Source organism: Pangasianodon hypophthalmus, chromosome 19 (assembly GCF_027358585.1).
Source record: "Pangasianodon hypophthalmus isolate fPanHyp1 chromosome 19, fPanHyp1.pri, whole genome shotgun sequence".
Taxonomy (NCBI): Eukaryota; Metazoa; Chordata; class Actinopteri; order Siluriformes; family Pangasiidae; genus Pangasianodon; species Pangasianodon hypophthalmus.
In genome coordinates this window covers 2,685,150-2,700,258 of record NC_069728.1, presented here as the reverse complement: position 1 = coordinate 2,700,258, position 15,109 = coordinate 2,685,150, and the positions used below count along the sequence as shown (strand labels likewise).

General features: G+C 39.2%; 1 protein-coding gene across 3 annotated transcripts in view; it reads left to right on the top strand.

Annotated features, from left to right (window-relative positions):
- The window catches only part of fam49a (family with sequence similarity 49 member A), a 30,539-nt gene extending 16,859 nt beyond the window's left edge, over window positions 1-13,680 (top strand). Inside the window, exons 2-13 of one of the 3 annotated variants that reach the window (XM_053242251.1) lie at window positions 109-163; window positions 7,649-7,728; window positions 8,116-8,195; window positions 9,034-9,155; window positions 9,228-9,333; window positions 9,420-9,556; window positions 9,673-9,750; window positions 10,467-10,583; window positions 10,821-10,900; window positions 12,477-12,603; window positions 12,699-12,769; window positions 12,985-13,680. In XM_053242251.1, coding sequence (XP_053098226.1) covers window positions 8,123-8,195; window positions 9,034-9,155; window positions 9,228-9,333; window positions 9,420-9,556; window positions 9,673-9,750; window positions 10,467-10,583; window positions 10,821-10,900; window positions 12,477-12,603; window positions 12,699-12,769; window positions 12,985-13,048 — 975 coding nt within the window. In that variant the 5' untranslated portion in view covers window positions 109-163; window positions 7,649-7,728; window positions 8,116-8,122 and the 3' untranslated portion in view covers window positions 13,049-13,680. The remainder of the gene's footprint in view (window positions 1-108; window positions 164-7,648; window positions 7,729-8,115; window positions 8,196-9,033; window positions 9,156-9,227; window positions 9,334-9,419; window positions 9,557-9,672; window positions 9,751-10,466; window positions 10,584-10,820; window positions 10,901-12,476; window positions 12,604-12,698; window positions 12,770-12,984) is intronic. The other 2 variants (XM_053242250.1, XM_026946955.3) reach the window with 2 other exon arrangements.
- The last annotated feature ends 1,429 nt before the right edge of the window (window positions 13,681-15,109 follow it).

The following is a 15,109-nucleotide window of genomic DNA, read 5'->3' as shown; positions in this document are numbered from 1 at the left end:
AAAGAATTTTTAAAATCATGATCACTTTTACATATGAAGCTGTATGAAAGCTTTTGATATGCTGCACAAATCTAGCTAATCAAATCTTTTTCCAAACTTGTGTTTTAGAAATCAAGAACAAGCGGATGATCTAAAACGAACCACAAAATTTCCTCCAGATAAGGTAAGCTGATACTGCAAATGTAAATAATGATGATGTAATAATGTCAGTCATGAAGTATTCTGGTACTCCTGATTTAGTTTGCATTTGTTAACAAATAATAAGCTAGGTTTCTTATTTTTAAGAGATGTCTGGTTAAATATTTGTTGCTGTAAGAACCCTTTATAAAGTGCATATACTTTATTCATTAGATGAAGCAGGGGTGGGCTAATCATAAATTCATTAGCTAGCCCACCAGAACGCATCTAACCCAATCGCATTTCCATCTAGATGGTTTGGTACAGAATGCTCACTTAAACCATTTGCTTACTGTAGTGAAACCATTGAGGTATGCTGTCTTAATCACTGACCCACATCATGATTCAGCAGCACAGCAACCCTGTAACCACTCACGCAACTCCGCGTTCATTGACAGATGTTTTTTTTTTTTTTTTTTTTTTTTGAGTTCCCTCCTACCTATCAGTTAGAAACAGATCTACAGCATTGTTTTTTGCTGGGTACTGGGCCATTGTGGGCTCTCTGGCAAAGATCAGGCAGACATGGCTGCTAAAAAGGAGTGGAATGAGAAGCAGAGTGAGAGTGCCCTATCCCGTCATCAGACCTCAGCCCGAACTTGAACTCCTATATTGTAAGCGAGTAACAAGTGAATGGGATGAAAATGAGGATAACAAACTGCGTGAAATCAATCCTGTTATTAGCAGAAGACTGAGTCCTTCCTTTAAAACTTGCTGGGATCCGACTGTGTACACAAGATGTCGCACAGATCACTCAAGACTATCACGCGCTTTTATTAACGTGTGAAGAGGCACCATCACGTCAGTCATGTAGAACTCCTCTGACTCTAAAGCACGTTTTATTGAACCGTTCTGTTTTTAACGTCATCAGATAAAGATATTACTCAGTAAGGTCTGTTAAGATGTATTGGACAAGATAAAGGCAGAAAGAGTTTTACAATTTTTATCCCGAATTAATTTGAACAATCAATCCATATAGATGATTACCTTACTCGGCGTGAAATATTTTATATTTTTGTATTGTGTTACTTTTTAAAATATCTCCTGTCCAGTTGTGTTAATTTATTTGTTCACCTATTTATTTTTGTCTGCCTGTTCTTATGAGTGTCTCTCCACGTATTCATATAAACATTTTTGTTTCATTTATTATTTATAACCTTGCTCCTGTCATGAATATAGCATTTGATGCTGACATGGTGTTTAATTTTTAACACCTCGCCTTACCAACCCATCAGTCGTTACTTAAACGCTAGGAGATATTTGGCTGAAATTTTCTCATGTATAGATCCAGGGATTGTGACTCCTGTGGTAGCTATGATGCATGTGTTTACCTCTGATAAGTCTGTTTTTATAGCTGATACACACTCACCATCCACTTTAATAGGAACACCTGTACACCTGCTCGTTTATGCAATTATCCAATCATTCAGTCATGTGATGTTTTCAGCGTCCGTTAATGTTCATCAAACATCAGAATGACTGAAAAAGTGTGATCTCTGCGACCCTGGCATGGATGTTGGTATCAGATGGGCTTCACTATAGACTTCCTGGCAGCTCAGACCAGTCTGCTCATTCTCCTCTGATCTCTTTTATAAACAAGGCAGTTCTACCCACAGAACTGTCACAAACTCAGTGTCTTTTGTTTTTCGCACCATTCTGTGCGAACTCTAGAGAATGTTGTGTGTGTGAAATTCCCAGGAGGTCAGCAGTTTGTGAAATACTCAAACCAGCCCATCTGGTTCCAGCAACCATGCCACAGTTGAAGTCACAGAGATCACACTTTTTCCTCATTCTGATGTTTGATGTGAACATTAACTGCAGCTCTTATTGAACAAAAAATCAGTAATAAATGTAACCAGTGTTACCAGTGCTATAACCGCTCAGCTGAGAGAAATGTAGGAGGATTTGTTATCTGATATATATAAAAATAAAATAAAAATCTGCATTTGTTGAACACTTTGCATTATAAAACTGCAGTCTCAGATCTAAAGTCTCAGAAATGCTGTGCTGATTACTTGTGATCAGTTGTTTTGTGGACAGAAGTGATGTCAGTGAGGCTCACACACATGATTTCTTCATTTCTTATAGAAGCATTATTATTGTGCTTACATTTTGCCCTCGCCTTTATGGATGATGAACAGGATTCAGGGATCTGCTGCGCGTGAGAGGAGAGGAATATGATTTCCTCTCAGGCTCTCATTGCTCTTCTTGTTGTAGAGGTGCTCACACTATGTAGTTTATTGCCAAGAACATCAAACTGAGCATAAGCCATTTGTCCATGGAATGCTCTCATCTTTGCTCGTTATGTTGCTTAGCAACCGAAGCTTACTGTTAACAGGCTACATTGCAATTGCAAATATTATTCATAATAAATTCAATTATTTATTGAACAGTGGATTTGATCATATTGTTTTCATCACTGTTTTATGAAGGCAATAATCCATCGAGGACATTAGTGCATTAGTGGTTTTATGATGGGTAAGAAGCTTTTGCTCCGGTCTGCATCGTGCCTAACGGCGCACTTACCCATGATGAGTAAGAAATGACACGTGACTTATACAAAAATAAACACCTGGGTGGCGTGATACGGTGCGAACATGAAGTGGAGTTACTGTTACCATCTGAAGTGGATCATTATTATAACAGCACGCGCTGGAGTGTGTTCTGCTTAAACAACAGCCATGTGACACATCACACATTTTATAGATTTCTGGTTAAGATTTAATGTTTATGGAATGTCCAAGAGACAAGTTAGTTCCTGTTTTTACTTATGTTACATTTTCACTTTGTGTGTGTGTCTCTCTCTCTCGAAACCCTCAACTTGTCATTTTAGAGAAAGCGGAAAGTGTGAACTCCTCTGTCCTGAAGACTTTCTCATGAGGGGAAACTTTACAAAGCATTGTGACTGTTACTAAGAGCTGACACTCGCGACTCCTTCTATAAACATTAACATCTCCTAAAAAAATTACCTCCACGATTATATGATTATATGTGTTTTTTTTTTTTTTTTTTTGTTAAGCAATAATTTTTTTTAAAATCCATTTATTACTAGTCTTAGATTATGTGGTGCGTCCGCCTTACAAGTCCCTGTGTATCGAGCTGTTACTACAGAAACAATTACTGTTTGTTTCGGTCATTCCTTGCCATCGATAAATAAAGAGAATCTGATTTGTGACATTCTCTGTTTGCAAAACTTGACACTCAGCACTTTAAGTGAAATCTGACTTGCGCATTTGTGGCCTTCTGGGTCCTAGTACCTTAAGTGCATATCGTAAGTGCTGTGTCAGACTCAGACATGTTGAAGGTCGTAATTTTTCCACAAACAGCCTGTCAAGGTCACTCAGCTATTTCTACTCTACAATAACAAGTATTTAAAGGATTTTTTTTTTTTGAAGTGGATGTTTATATGGTTAACATTCATCAGAGCAAAAAAAAAAATTACCTCTCATGAGCTTTAACAAGGCACAGAATGAGACAGCAGCACTGCTTTTAGTAATTATAATATACTTGTATACAAACCACATATAAGATTGTACTGGGTGTTGCACTGGTTCGAGTGCATCATGCACAGCTGCATTGAGGGGAGTTTTAAACACTGTGTATTCTTACCAGCTGCACCTACTTCGTTGGTGTACAGTTAGACTGCAGCTCAGCTTTTCCATGGATTACTTGTGTAAATCATTCATGGCATTTTGTTGTTGCTCCTGTTGTGTGGGTTTTTTTTTTTTTTGGTGGATTTTTGGTGATGCAGTGTTTCCGTCTCCCACCCGATCGTTCCCGGTTCGATCCTGAGCTCAGGTTACTGTCTATGTGAAGTTTTTCCTGTTTTCCCCATGCCCTTTAGGTCCTCCTGTTTCCTCCCACTGTCCAAAAACATTCCACTAGGTGGATTGGTTAAGATAAATAAGTGTGTGAATGTGTGCCCTGCGATGGACTGGCGTACCATCCTGGTTGTATTTCTGCCTCGGGCTCCAGATCCACTGCAGCCCTGATCAGAATAAAGCAACTACTGAAGATGAATTAATGAATGAATGAATGATTGAATGGCGGGACCCAACCAAAACTCGGAGGATCTCTGCTCTCCCCATTATGGCTAAACCTGGATTTGTGCTTTTAAGATGTTTGTTTTAATTCTAATCATGACTTTCTGCATCTCTGTGTTGGAGAATGTGTTTGGTACAGCATTTGGTTTCAGATTGCCAAAACTAATCTGTCGATCGGACGTCTTATGCTTTCATCATGTTATGCTTTCATCATGTTTCATCCATTTTCGTTTGCATTTTCTGAATTAACAGTTTGAGAGAAGTTCTTCAGGCAGCTGGAGTAACAAAGGTGCGACAGGAAGTCTTTTTTGTGAATACGCAGCACCCTTTGTAATATGGTTAACCACATACAACAGTGCTGCTGTTATTTTCATCTGCAAAACTGAATCTTCAGTCTCAAATTCACACTATTTTTCCCCACAATGCTCATCCTGTTTTTAGCTCACAGACTTCTTCACGTATTCACTTGTATCTGCTTATTCACCGTACTGAAAAAGAAAGGCTGTTCAGCTTTTAAGCTTTCAGTCTGTCTAATGTCTTACCATAAAACAATAAAGCTGTGAGCACAGGGAACAAATTTAGTTTTAACATGTCGGCTCATACCTTTCACTCGTATTTAACTTCTCTGTTTGAATTATAGGGAAAATTGCATTGTTAATAAATTAAATATATGGAGTACTGACTGGTACACACACATCACATGCATAACACAAAAATGACATCCAAAACACTAGGTTTTTTTTTTTTTTTTTTTTTTTCCTTTCTTTCTTAAAGATGCATTCCCAAAACAAGACATATTTTCAAATCTATACTTTCTGTGTTTTGTTTCATGTTGTACAAATGATGCTTTCTGCACTATAGGAAACATGTAGTCTTCCTCAAATGTTTGTTTGAAACATGTAGTTAAATACGTAAGTAAGTAAATACATGAATTTTTAAGGTTTGTCTGCATTGTCCTCAAGAGATGAAATGACAGCATAAGCAAATTGACTCTCTGATCTTAAGCTTCTCTCTGCTTCGAGACATTTTGTTAGGCAAAGTGAATGCAAATGTCCCATCCATAATGCTGGAAATGGTTTATAACACACCATCGTGTAGCGTTGTGGATTCATATTTGTTGTTGATTTGGTGTGAAGGTGAACGCAGCTTTAGTTGTTGGCGCATCTGAAATGCGCTATATGGCCAAAAGTATGTGGACACCTGACCATCACAGCCATATGTGGGTCAGCATGACGATGCCCCTGTGCACAAAGCGAGCTCCATGAAGACATGGTGTGTGAAGGTTGGGGTGGAAGAACTCGAGTGTCCTGCACAGAGCCCTGACCTCAACCCCACTGAACACCTTTGGGATGAACTGGAACACTGACTGAACCCCAGACTTCCTCACCAACATCAGTGTCTGATCTCACTAATGCTCTTGTAGCTGAATGATCACAAATCCCCACAGCCACGCTCCAACATCTAGTGGAAAGCCTTCCCAGAAGAGTGGAGCTTATTATAACAGCAGAGGGCGAATAAATCTGGAATGAGCTGTTCAACAAGCACATATGGGTGTGATGGTCAGGGGTGCACATACTTTTGGCCATATAGTGTAACTCAAACCATGTTGTGCCCCCTGCTGGTTGCTCAGTGTTTCATACCCTGTAACAGTGTTAATGCAGGTTTTATTAGTATTTTCTTTCTGCTGTTGATTCCTCTGAGTTATGTGAACTTACAGGTGCATTCAGCGTGCTAATTCTGACCGCAGCCGTTTCCTCAAGTCAGACCAGTTCTACATCTCAACATCTCTTACTGTAAATAAGCTGGTTTAAATCACATTATGCTTTTCTTTGGAACTGGTGACTTGTATTTATTTTGGAAATATAACCATGCAGTATACAGTGTTCAAACAACTAAACAAGCTGTTTATTCTATTCTAATCTAGGTAAATTAATATACACTTAAATTTTGCATGCTGATTTCTGAATTTCAGCTCATTTCTCTCTCACTCACTCACTCACTCACTCACTCACACACACACACACACACACACACACACACACACACACACACACACACACAAAACAAGACTCCTGCACTTTTTATGATATGTATTAGACACTCAAAATCGAGCATTTGGTTCATTTCCCCTTCTAGTTATTGCCAACTCTCATCCATACACTAATTCTCAGCAGCCAACTCCAAAAGGCTGAGGGCTTTGAGATATGTGAAGCCACTACATCACTTTTTTTTTTTTTTTTTTTTTTTTTTTTTTTTTTTTTTTTTTTTGCGCGCGTTCTTGCATGCAACGTGAACCTCCAAGCATGTATGCGTGAACTCACAAAGAATGCCTGTACTTGGCTAGAGTCACTCTGTTTGGCATGGGAGAGAGGAATGCCCTCACTACCAGATTGTCCTTTCTAGGTTTCCTGCCACGGATAGATGTGGCATTGCGGGGATTCAAACATGTGGAATGGTAAAGACATCACATGTGGCAATGCCACATCTGTCTGTGGGAATCCCCTTTTCAAAAAAAAAATGTTTTTAACCACTGCTACAGGTTATATTTATGTGTGTGTTTGTGTGTGTCTGTGTGTTTTTAGAGGGTTAAGGGCCTTGCTCAAGGCTCCAGCTGTGGTAGCTTGGCTACCTTCCGGTCCGTGAACCACCACTGCGCATTAAATACCCATTATATAAAGGGTGATAACAGTAAAGATTAACTTGTAGTACTCTATAAATGAATATATATGTACAAAAGTATGTGGACACCTGACCATCACATCCATATGTGCTTTTTAAACATCCCAGAATCCAGATTTATTCCCCGTGTTTGCTGTTATAATAAGCTCCACTCTTCTGGGAAGGCTTTCCACTAGATGTTGGAGTGTGGCTGTGGGGATTTGTGATCATTCAGCTACAAGAGCATTAGTGAGATCAGGCACTGATGTTGGTGAGGAGGTCTGGGGTTCAGTCGGTGTTCCAGTTCATCCCAAAGGTGTTCAGTGGGGTTGAGGTCAGGGCTCTGTGCAGGACACTCGAGTTCTTCCACTCCAACCTTGTTTTGCTTTGTTTACCGCTGATGCTGTGAGCCGACATCTTGATTTGACGTCACTTGCTGAACATGGGGTTGAGGCGAACGTCCCGGGTTCCTGCATAGGAATTCTGTGTTGAGGGTCGTTTTCTTTGTTTTTTTTACTAGTCGGAGGTCAGGAATTACAAGTTACAACATGTAATATGAATTGTTTTCATGTTCTGTGCTGCAGTTATGCCTTTTGAGAGTAAAGTTAATACTTGAATACGTAAAGTTTTGCATTAAGTCATTAATGTATGACTTCCACTGAACACTCTCAGTATAGTCAGCAATATCAGCAAAAGTTCTGCATGTGTTAAAAATGTGTAATGCACTTACTTTTTTTTTTCACCCAATTCTTTATCATTTATATCTTGATTAGGTTTGCTGGAATGGGTAATCTTCTAAAAGTCCTTACAAGAGAAATAGAGAACTATCCACATTTTTTCCTGGACTTTGAAAGTAAGTTTACGAGGATTCGCAGCCTCAGAAGGGGAACTGTGTAACGATTGATCTTTCCTCCACAGGAGAAGTTGAACCGCCATGTCTGAACACTCTCATAGACCACAGTGACATCTCTGCGTTAATTAAGAAAAGCAGAGAGGGCAGAGCGTGGGAATAACGTTTTGCTCTTAATACTGTCGGTCACCTCAATGCCACTGAGCTTCATTTTGAAGATCAGTGTTTTTAAATAAATAAATAACAGTAGTAATAAAGATCTATGCGAGTGTTTCAGACTTGTGGCAGCAAGATTGAACTACTGCTGTCCATTACATGCAACACCTCTCTCTCTCTCTCTCTCTCTCTCTCTCTCTCTCTCTGTGTTTTTCTTCTGTTTTCTTCTTCCAGAAACCAAATGGGGAATCTTTTAAAAGTGCTCACTTGCACAGAGCTTGATCAGGGGCCAAACTTTTTCCTTGACTTTGAAAGTGAGCAGAGCTTTTGCCTGGCCCAGTCTGTCCTTCCTGTTGTCTACTAAATGTCTGCATGTCTGATTGTTTGTATATCTGATAAACACAGCCAAACATTCATCAGTGCACCTTTCATAATAGCACATCATATAGTGATGATTTGAGTAAATTCTACTGCATGCATTATTCTTGGAGAGAACGTTTGCATGTGCAAATCAGATGAGTTCTATAGCGGGTGTTTTATTGTTTTGAACATGCAAATGTTTTAGTCCATGACACGACCTTGCACCTTTTCTTTCAGCACCTCTTATAGTTTACAGACAAATGTGCGCATAAGTGCGTTTGCTGTTCGTATACATTACAGCCGCTTATTGTCACACTGACTGTAAGTGGCTGTAATGCGTGTTTCCTGATGCATGGCACAATGTTTTACATTCCTACAGTATCTTCTAGATGCTGCTTCATCTTCTTTTTCCCCTTTCATTTGCATGCTATTACATCTTTTCTGAAAAGAAACTAACCTATTAATTTGTCTGTACTAACACTAACCCGTGTCCTGTGCAAATGTAGTAGATATGTTCCTGCTTTCATCATGTTCTTTAAATTTCCCCAGATGTAAAAGAAAATGATTGTGTGTTTAGACACAGATAGAATTTCAGAAGCTATATGAGATTTTAAATATGTACTACTTTAGTTGTATTTGTTCAATATTGTGCATAGAGTATAGGAAAAGGATTTTCTTCAATGCAGAGGACAGGGGGAAAGTCTTATTTGTTAAATACTGCTAATGTAGTTCTGTATGTGAGTAAGGTTTTGTCTGTGTGTGTGTGTGTGTGTGTGTGTGTGTGTGTGTCAGATGCACAGCCCACAGAGTGTGAGCGTGACGTGTGGAACCAGGTGAACGCCGTACTCCAGGAATCTGAGAGCATCCTGTCAGGCCTGCAGGCTTACAAGGGAGCGGGACAGGAGATACGAGATGTAGGTCGCACACACGTACTCGTAACAAACAGCAGCGTTCTTAAGTTTAACCCTTTGGTTCGTGTTTTTCAGGCTATACAGAATCCCAATGATTTATTGCTTCAAGAAAGGGCTTGGAACGCCGTGTGTCCGCTCGTCATCCGACTCAAAAAGTTTTACGGCTTCTCACTGAAGCTGGGTAACAGTCTCACTATTCATCCCACGTCCTTTTGAGTTTTAAAGTAAAGCAAACGTTTCATGTGTTTTCTCCTTCTGCTGGCACAGAGAAAGCCCTGCAGAGCCTGTTGGAGTCTCTGACCTGTCCGACTTACACTCCCACTCAGCATCTGGAGAAGGAGCAGGCCCTCGCCAAGCAGTTCGCTGAGATCCTGCATTTCACACTCCGCTTCGATGAGCTCAAGGTTCTATTTTTATTTCTTCCTAAAACTCCAGCCAACCTGCTGGCAGTTAAAGTCTAGCAGGAACATGTTTTTTTTTACTGATCAAGTATTTTTTTTTTTGTTGTTTGTTTCTTCAGATGCGAATTCCTGCCATTCAGAATGACTTCAGCTACTACAGACGAACGATCAGTCGAAACAGAATAAATAACATGAACGTAAGAAGATCCAGTCAAACTCACTACTCTTTCTAAAGTGGTTATAAGTACAGATGTTGAAAAAGGCCGTGTGGTGTTAATATTTTTCTGTGCTGTTATCTTGATATTTTTCTTGTGATGATGTTTTCTCAGTCACAATGTATTTTCCTCAAGATGTCGAAATGCATGATCAGGCATACATCATGGATGAGCACATCTGGTTTTACTTTAATCATGGACTGAAACAAGAGGAAGTAGCTGTATGTCTGTCAGTGCTAGACAATTTCCTTATTAGTTACTATGACTTGAGAAGGTGACTGAGAAATCTGAATCTAGAGTGATCATAATTGATCAGGGTGATCAGGTTCATTGCCAGCCAGCTTTAGGGACCAGGACGTCTCCATAGTTACTACATGTTGTTTGAGAGATGCTACCTAAATGGTTTGCTGCTCACAACGCCATTTTCTACCTTCAACAACATCTTCAGAAAAAAGATGCAATTCCTGCAGAATCGCCGTAACGCCAGTATATACCACGGTGCCACTGGTCACAACGATGTAATGCTAGAATGACACGGCTACGCCATCTCGGAAAACAACTCTCGTTATCTTGAAATCACAAGAAAAATAAGTTGTGATCCTGAGATAACAGTACAGAAAACAAACAACCAACTCGTGGTCTTTCTGGACTTCTGCGTATATATGAGTTGTGCTTTCTTTCTTTCTTTTTTTCCATAGCTGGACATTGAAAATGAAGTCAACAATGAAATGGCCAACAGAATGTCACTCTTTTATGCTGAGGCCACCCCGATGCTGAAAACCCTCAGTACAGCGACTACGAACTTTGTGACCGAGGTAATACACTCCTTCCTGCTGCTGCCATCCTAAATATTTCTAAATGTTCTGGTCCACAAGTGTGCAACCACTTTCAAGGATTCCAGTTCTGGAGGGTCACAGCTCTATGGAGTTTCAAATTCGCACCCAGATTCAGCCAGTGAAGGCTTTGCCAATTAGCTTACGAGTTGAATCAGGTGTGTTCCAGCACCCGCGTGGTGTAAAGAGTCTAAAGCTGCACTTCCTCTCTCCTTGTAGAATAAGACGCTGCCCCTGGAGAACACCACAGACTGCCTGAGCACCATGGCCAGTGTGTGCAAGGTCATGCTGGAGACTCCGTGAGTAATTCAGCCAGCGTCTCTCATCTCATTAACTACCTCGGTCTCGTTTATCACAGCGTCTGTAGAACAACTTCTAATTCTGTGTGTAGGAAGAAGTGCCCACTTGAACACTGGCATTTGTCACTCACACATTCACACAGATGTACTTAAATAAATCTATACTTGTATATCATTACTTAGAAAGCTGTACTTTATAAAACTTATAAATCCTGCACATTGTAAATTGCTCTGAATGTGGCTACTCATATTTGCATAAAGAAACGCCCCCAAATCGCCATATATGGTAAACAGCTTCCCTTTTAAAGAGTGACTTTATAGCTGCGTGCCCCAGTTACATTTGGGAAACTCGTAATGGCGTAAAAATCTTGTTTCCGCTGCTGTATTTGGAAATATGCCATTATTGCACATGAGCTATATGAATGCAAGTGAGACAGCTCTTAATGGAGTGTACCAGTGACTTAAAAAAAAAAAAAAAAAAAACCCTAGAAAGGACATCAGTATGCGCACGGATGCATTTGTGTCTTTTTTGTTTGTGTTTGTTTTTGTTGGCCTGTCCAAAAGAAGGGTGAGTTGCTGGCAGAGATCAACTAAAATTGAACCAGGAAAACAAAATCGACTGTCAGCGATCCTGAAAAACACATGTAGAGCTGTGTGTGGCAAAATCTTGACATGATTTTACATTTCATCCGTGTCACCTGTCTGCACTTTTATTACTGCCTGTTACGCTGATATGATTAAGGATGAGTGTGATGAGAGCTTCTGATTATCAGTTTACCTGCAATTGTGCTTTTCTACCACATTCTGTATGCACACGGGTAGGAGTAGCTATAACGCTGCATTCATGACCAAGTAGGAAAGATTCGTTTGAAACAGCTCTACAACTCGTAATTCCTACTCAGAAAGTCGAAGTTTACGAAAGCTCGGCATGGCGGCTCTCATAGTGACGAGAAATAACAATGTGACTTAAGGTTTTTAAGCACAATCTTGAGTTTCTCGTTATGGTTGAAATCACTGAATACTGGTTGATACTTTGATCATTGAAATGTTAATTTGCTTCCAGCAAGACTTCATGTACTTCTCTTCGCTATTAACAGCGACTGATCACATCTACTTTAAAAAATAATTTAAGCCCTAACCAAACAAGTCTTCCCAGTTTTTGTAGACAGTGACGGAAGAGTGTATTCATTTTAATTTCGGCTTCAGAAGGTGTGAACGTGCTAACGTGGGAAGTAAGAGGTTCCGAGTTGTCTTAAATACACCATAAATATATACACAATATACACACTTGATGAATCCAATTCTATACATAGAATACACGATTAATGTATAAAATGCTCCATACCCACGGTTGATGAGAAATGAGAGCACTGATTTGCTTTTGGGGTTATTGTTGTTTTAAACAACGAAACTGTGTAGTTCAGGTTCTCTCTATTCTCTTGCTCATATTTTCTTCCTCAGATCTGTATATAAAGTTATAAATGACCTATGTGTTTTAAAATTATGTCTGTAAGCATTAGTCAAAATGAAGTGAGGCCCATGATGTGATATTTTCTTTTTGTTTTTTCTTTGTTAGAGAGTATACAAGCCGGTTTAACAGTGAAGACACACTCCTCTTCTGCATGAGGGTGATGGTGGGCGTCATCATTCTCTATGACCACGTGCATCCCAACGGCGCCTTCACCAAGTCCTCAAAAATAGACGTGAGACCTGCTATATTATAATGCTCTTTCAGTCTTACTCTTTCCCTCTGTTCTCTATATTTCACTGTATTTTTGGTGTGTGTTTGTTTATACAGATGAAGGGATGCATAAAGGTCCTGAAAGACCAGCCAGCTGATAATGTTGAAGGACTCCTTAATGCCCTGAAGTAAGATCTGGTTCTATATTAAGCGCTTAACAACCCACAGTTCATTCCCACTAATCATTAGCGCACTCGTCCAACCATGTTTAGAAAAATTGCAATAGGGAATAAACATAAGAAAAACTGTTTGAGTCCTTACAGTAGAAAGAGGTTTGTAATCCTTTCTCATTCTTTTCTTCCCCCTCTCTTTTTTTTTTTTTTTTTTTTTTTTTTTTCCTCAGATTCACCACAAAGCATCTGAATGATGAGTCCACTCCAAAAAATATCAGAACAATGCTCCAGTAACCTTTGTTTTTCTTTTTAAGTGAAGAGGATCAGTGTACAGACCTCAAAAGATGTATATGTTTACATTTATTTAAGAAAATGATGTTAATACTTATGTGTATTTACATAGCCATTCCCTCCAATATACTTTAAATTAAATTGCCTATACTCTGTCAAAGCACAAATAAATGAAAGCGTATAGCCTTACAAAAAAAAAAAAAACAAAACAAAAAAAAAACCTCTGATATGGTTCTCCATATCGCTTTAAAATCAAGAATGGCGATTGTTTTTAACCAAAGTAGCTAATGGAGTTGTGGAGTGTCTGTATTCAGGGTCAGTGACGCAGCATAGCAGTGAAGTGATAACAAGCTAAAACACACGTGTTCTCAGTGGGTGAATCGAATCTGTTTACGTGGTGGTGCTTTTCCTTTATGGAACAGTGAAAAGAGTTTAATAATGCCACAGATGCTCTACTTTTTTTTTTTTTTTTTTTCTTTTTTTTTCCTTTTAAACTGTAGTTTGACATGTTTTTGATGTACACTTTTTCTTTGTGATGTGTGCTCTTGTTTGTGTGCCTCTGCCTCTAACACATTCATTACTCAATGCCACAGCTTTAAAATTTGAAATAAATTGACATTTTCAGTATATTTTAATATTTTTAGCCTGTTTCAGTCATTCTGATGATACAGCAGTACAGCTGGATTCAGCACATCTGTGCACCGCACACTCGCTCTACAGGTGGCGCATTATGCCCTGCAAAAACTGACATCTTAGCAAGAGAAAATATCTTGAATATAATCACACTTGTGTAGTATTTCCTATTATAAGATTACAATAAAACCTCTTTCTTGAAATTTTTTTTTTAGTAATTTCAGGTTTTATGTTCTTACTCTGTTGCCAGATAATTTTTGCCTCTTTTTAGAAATAATGTAAATGCTTAAAATGAGCAAAATTATCTGCCAATAGAATAAGACTATTTCATTTTTTTGTGGTGTGAGAATCTGAATTTTGGGTGTGTGTGGGTGGGTGTGGGTGGGTGTGGGTGGGTGTGTGTGGGTGTGTGTGGGTGTGTGTGGGTGTGTGTGGGTGTGTGTGGGTGTGTGTGGGTGTGTAAGTATATAATATACACACACACACACACACACACACACACACACACACACACACACACACACACACACACACACACACAGTACTGTGCAAAAGTCTTAGGCACCCTATTTTTTTAGTACAAACTTTGTTATAGATTTTTATTTTATGATTTCTACATTATTGATTTAGTACAAAAACATTTTAGATTCCAAGCACAAAATTAAATGTTACAGAAAAATGTTGCATGTCAGTAAAGAAAGCAGCAGATTACATAAGATTACACTTTTCAGACCAAAAAACATAATGAAGGCTGCTGGGTTTCGCTGCAAAAATATTTTTATTCTTCTTTCCAGTGATCTCAGTTACATGCTAAAGATTAGCACTTTAACAGATGATGGAGTGGAAGAGACAAATTACCTTTCGCTGAATCTTGAATCTCCTCTCATTTTGGAGGAAAATGAGAGAACCGTGCTCCTTAATTTACCTGTGTCTTATTTTATTTTTCTCCAACACATGATGGCAGCATTTTGCCGTGCGGCAAGTGCGTACCTGACAGCTGTATTTTCAGCTTTCTGTTTGAGCACTGAAGTCAGTACTGTACAACACTACACTACAGTATTTTTACAGTTCAGTAGCCAGTTTTATTAGGTAAACCTACCATGTCGATATCTAGTTACTGACTGTAGCTCATCTTTTCCTCTGCTCAGCTCATCAGACCTCCTCCATCCCATCCATCAGTGGAAAGGGTCCACCATGGAACCACCACTGACCATGTGTTTGTATAAAAGTCATAAACGTTTATTTTATCATCACACCAGTGACACTGAAGTCGCAGAGGCATCTATCTTAATGTGCTCAGGCTTTTTATTTGCCTCCGTGTCACTTCAGTTATAGTCCTCTAACCAAAAACCTAGAGAAAGCAGAACAATTAGTGCAAATTGTGCATGGGAAAAGACTCTTAGCTGTGCATCTACTGTTTCTACCAACGAG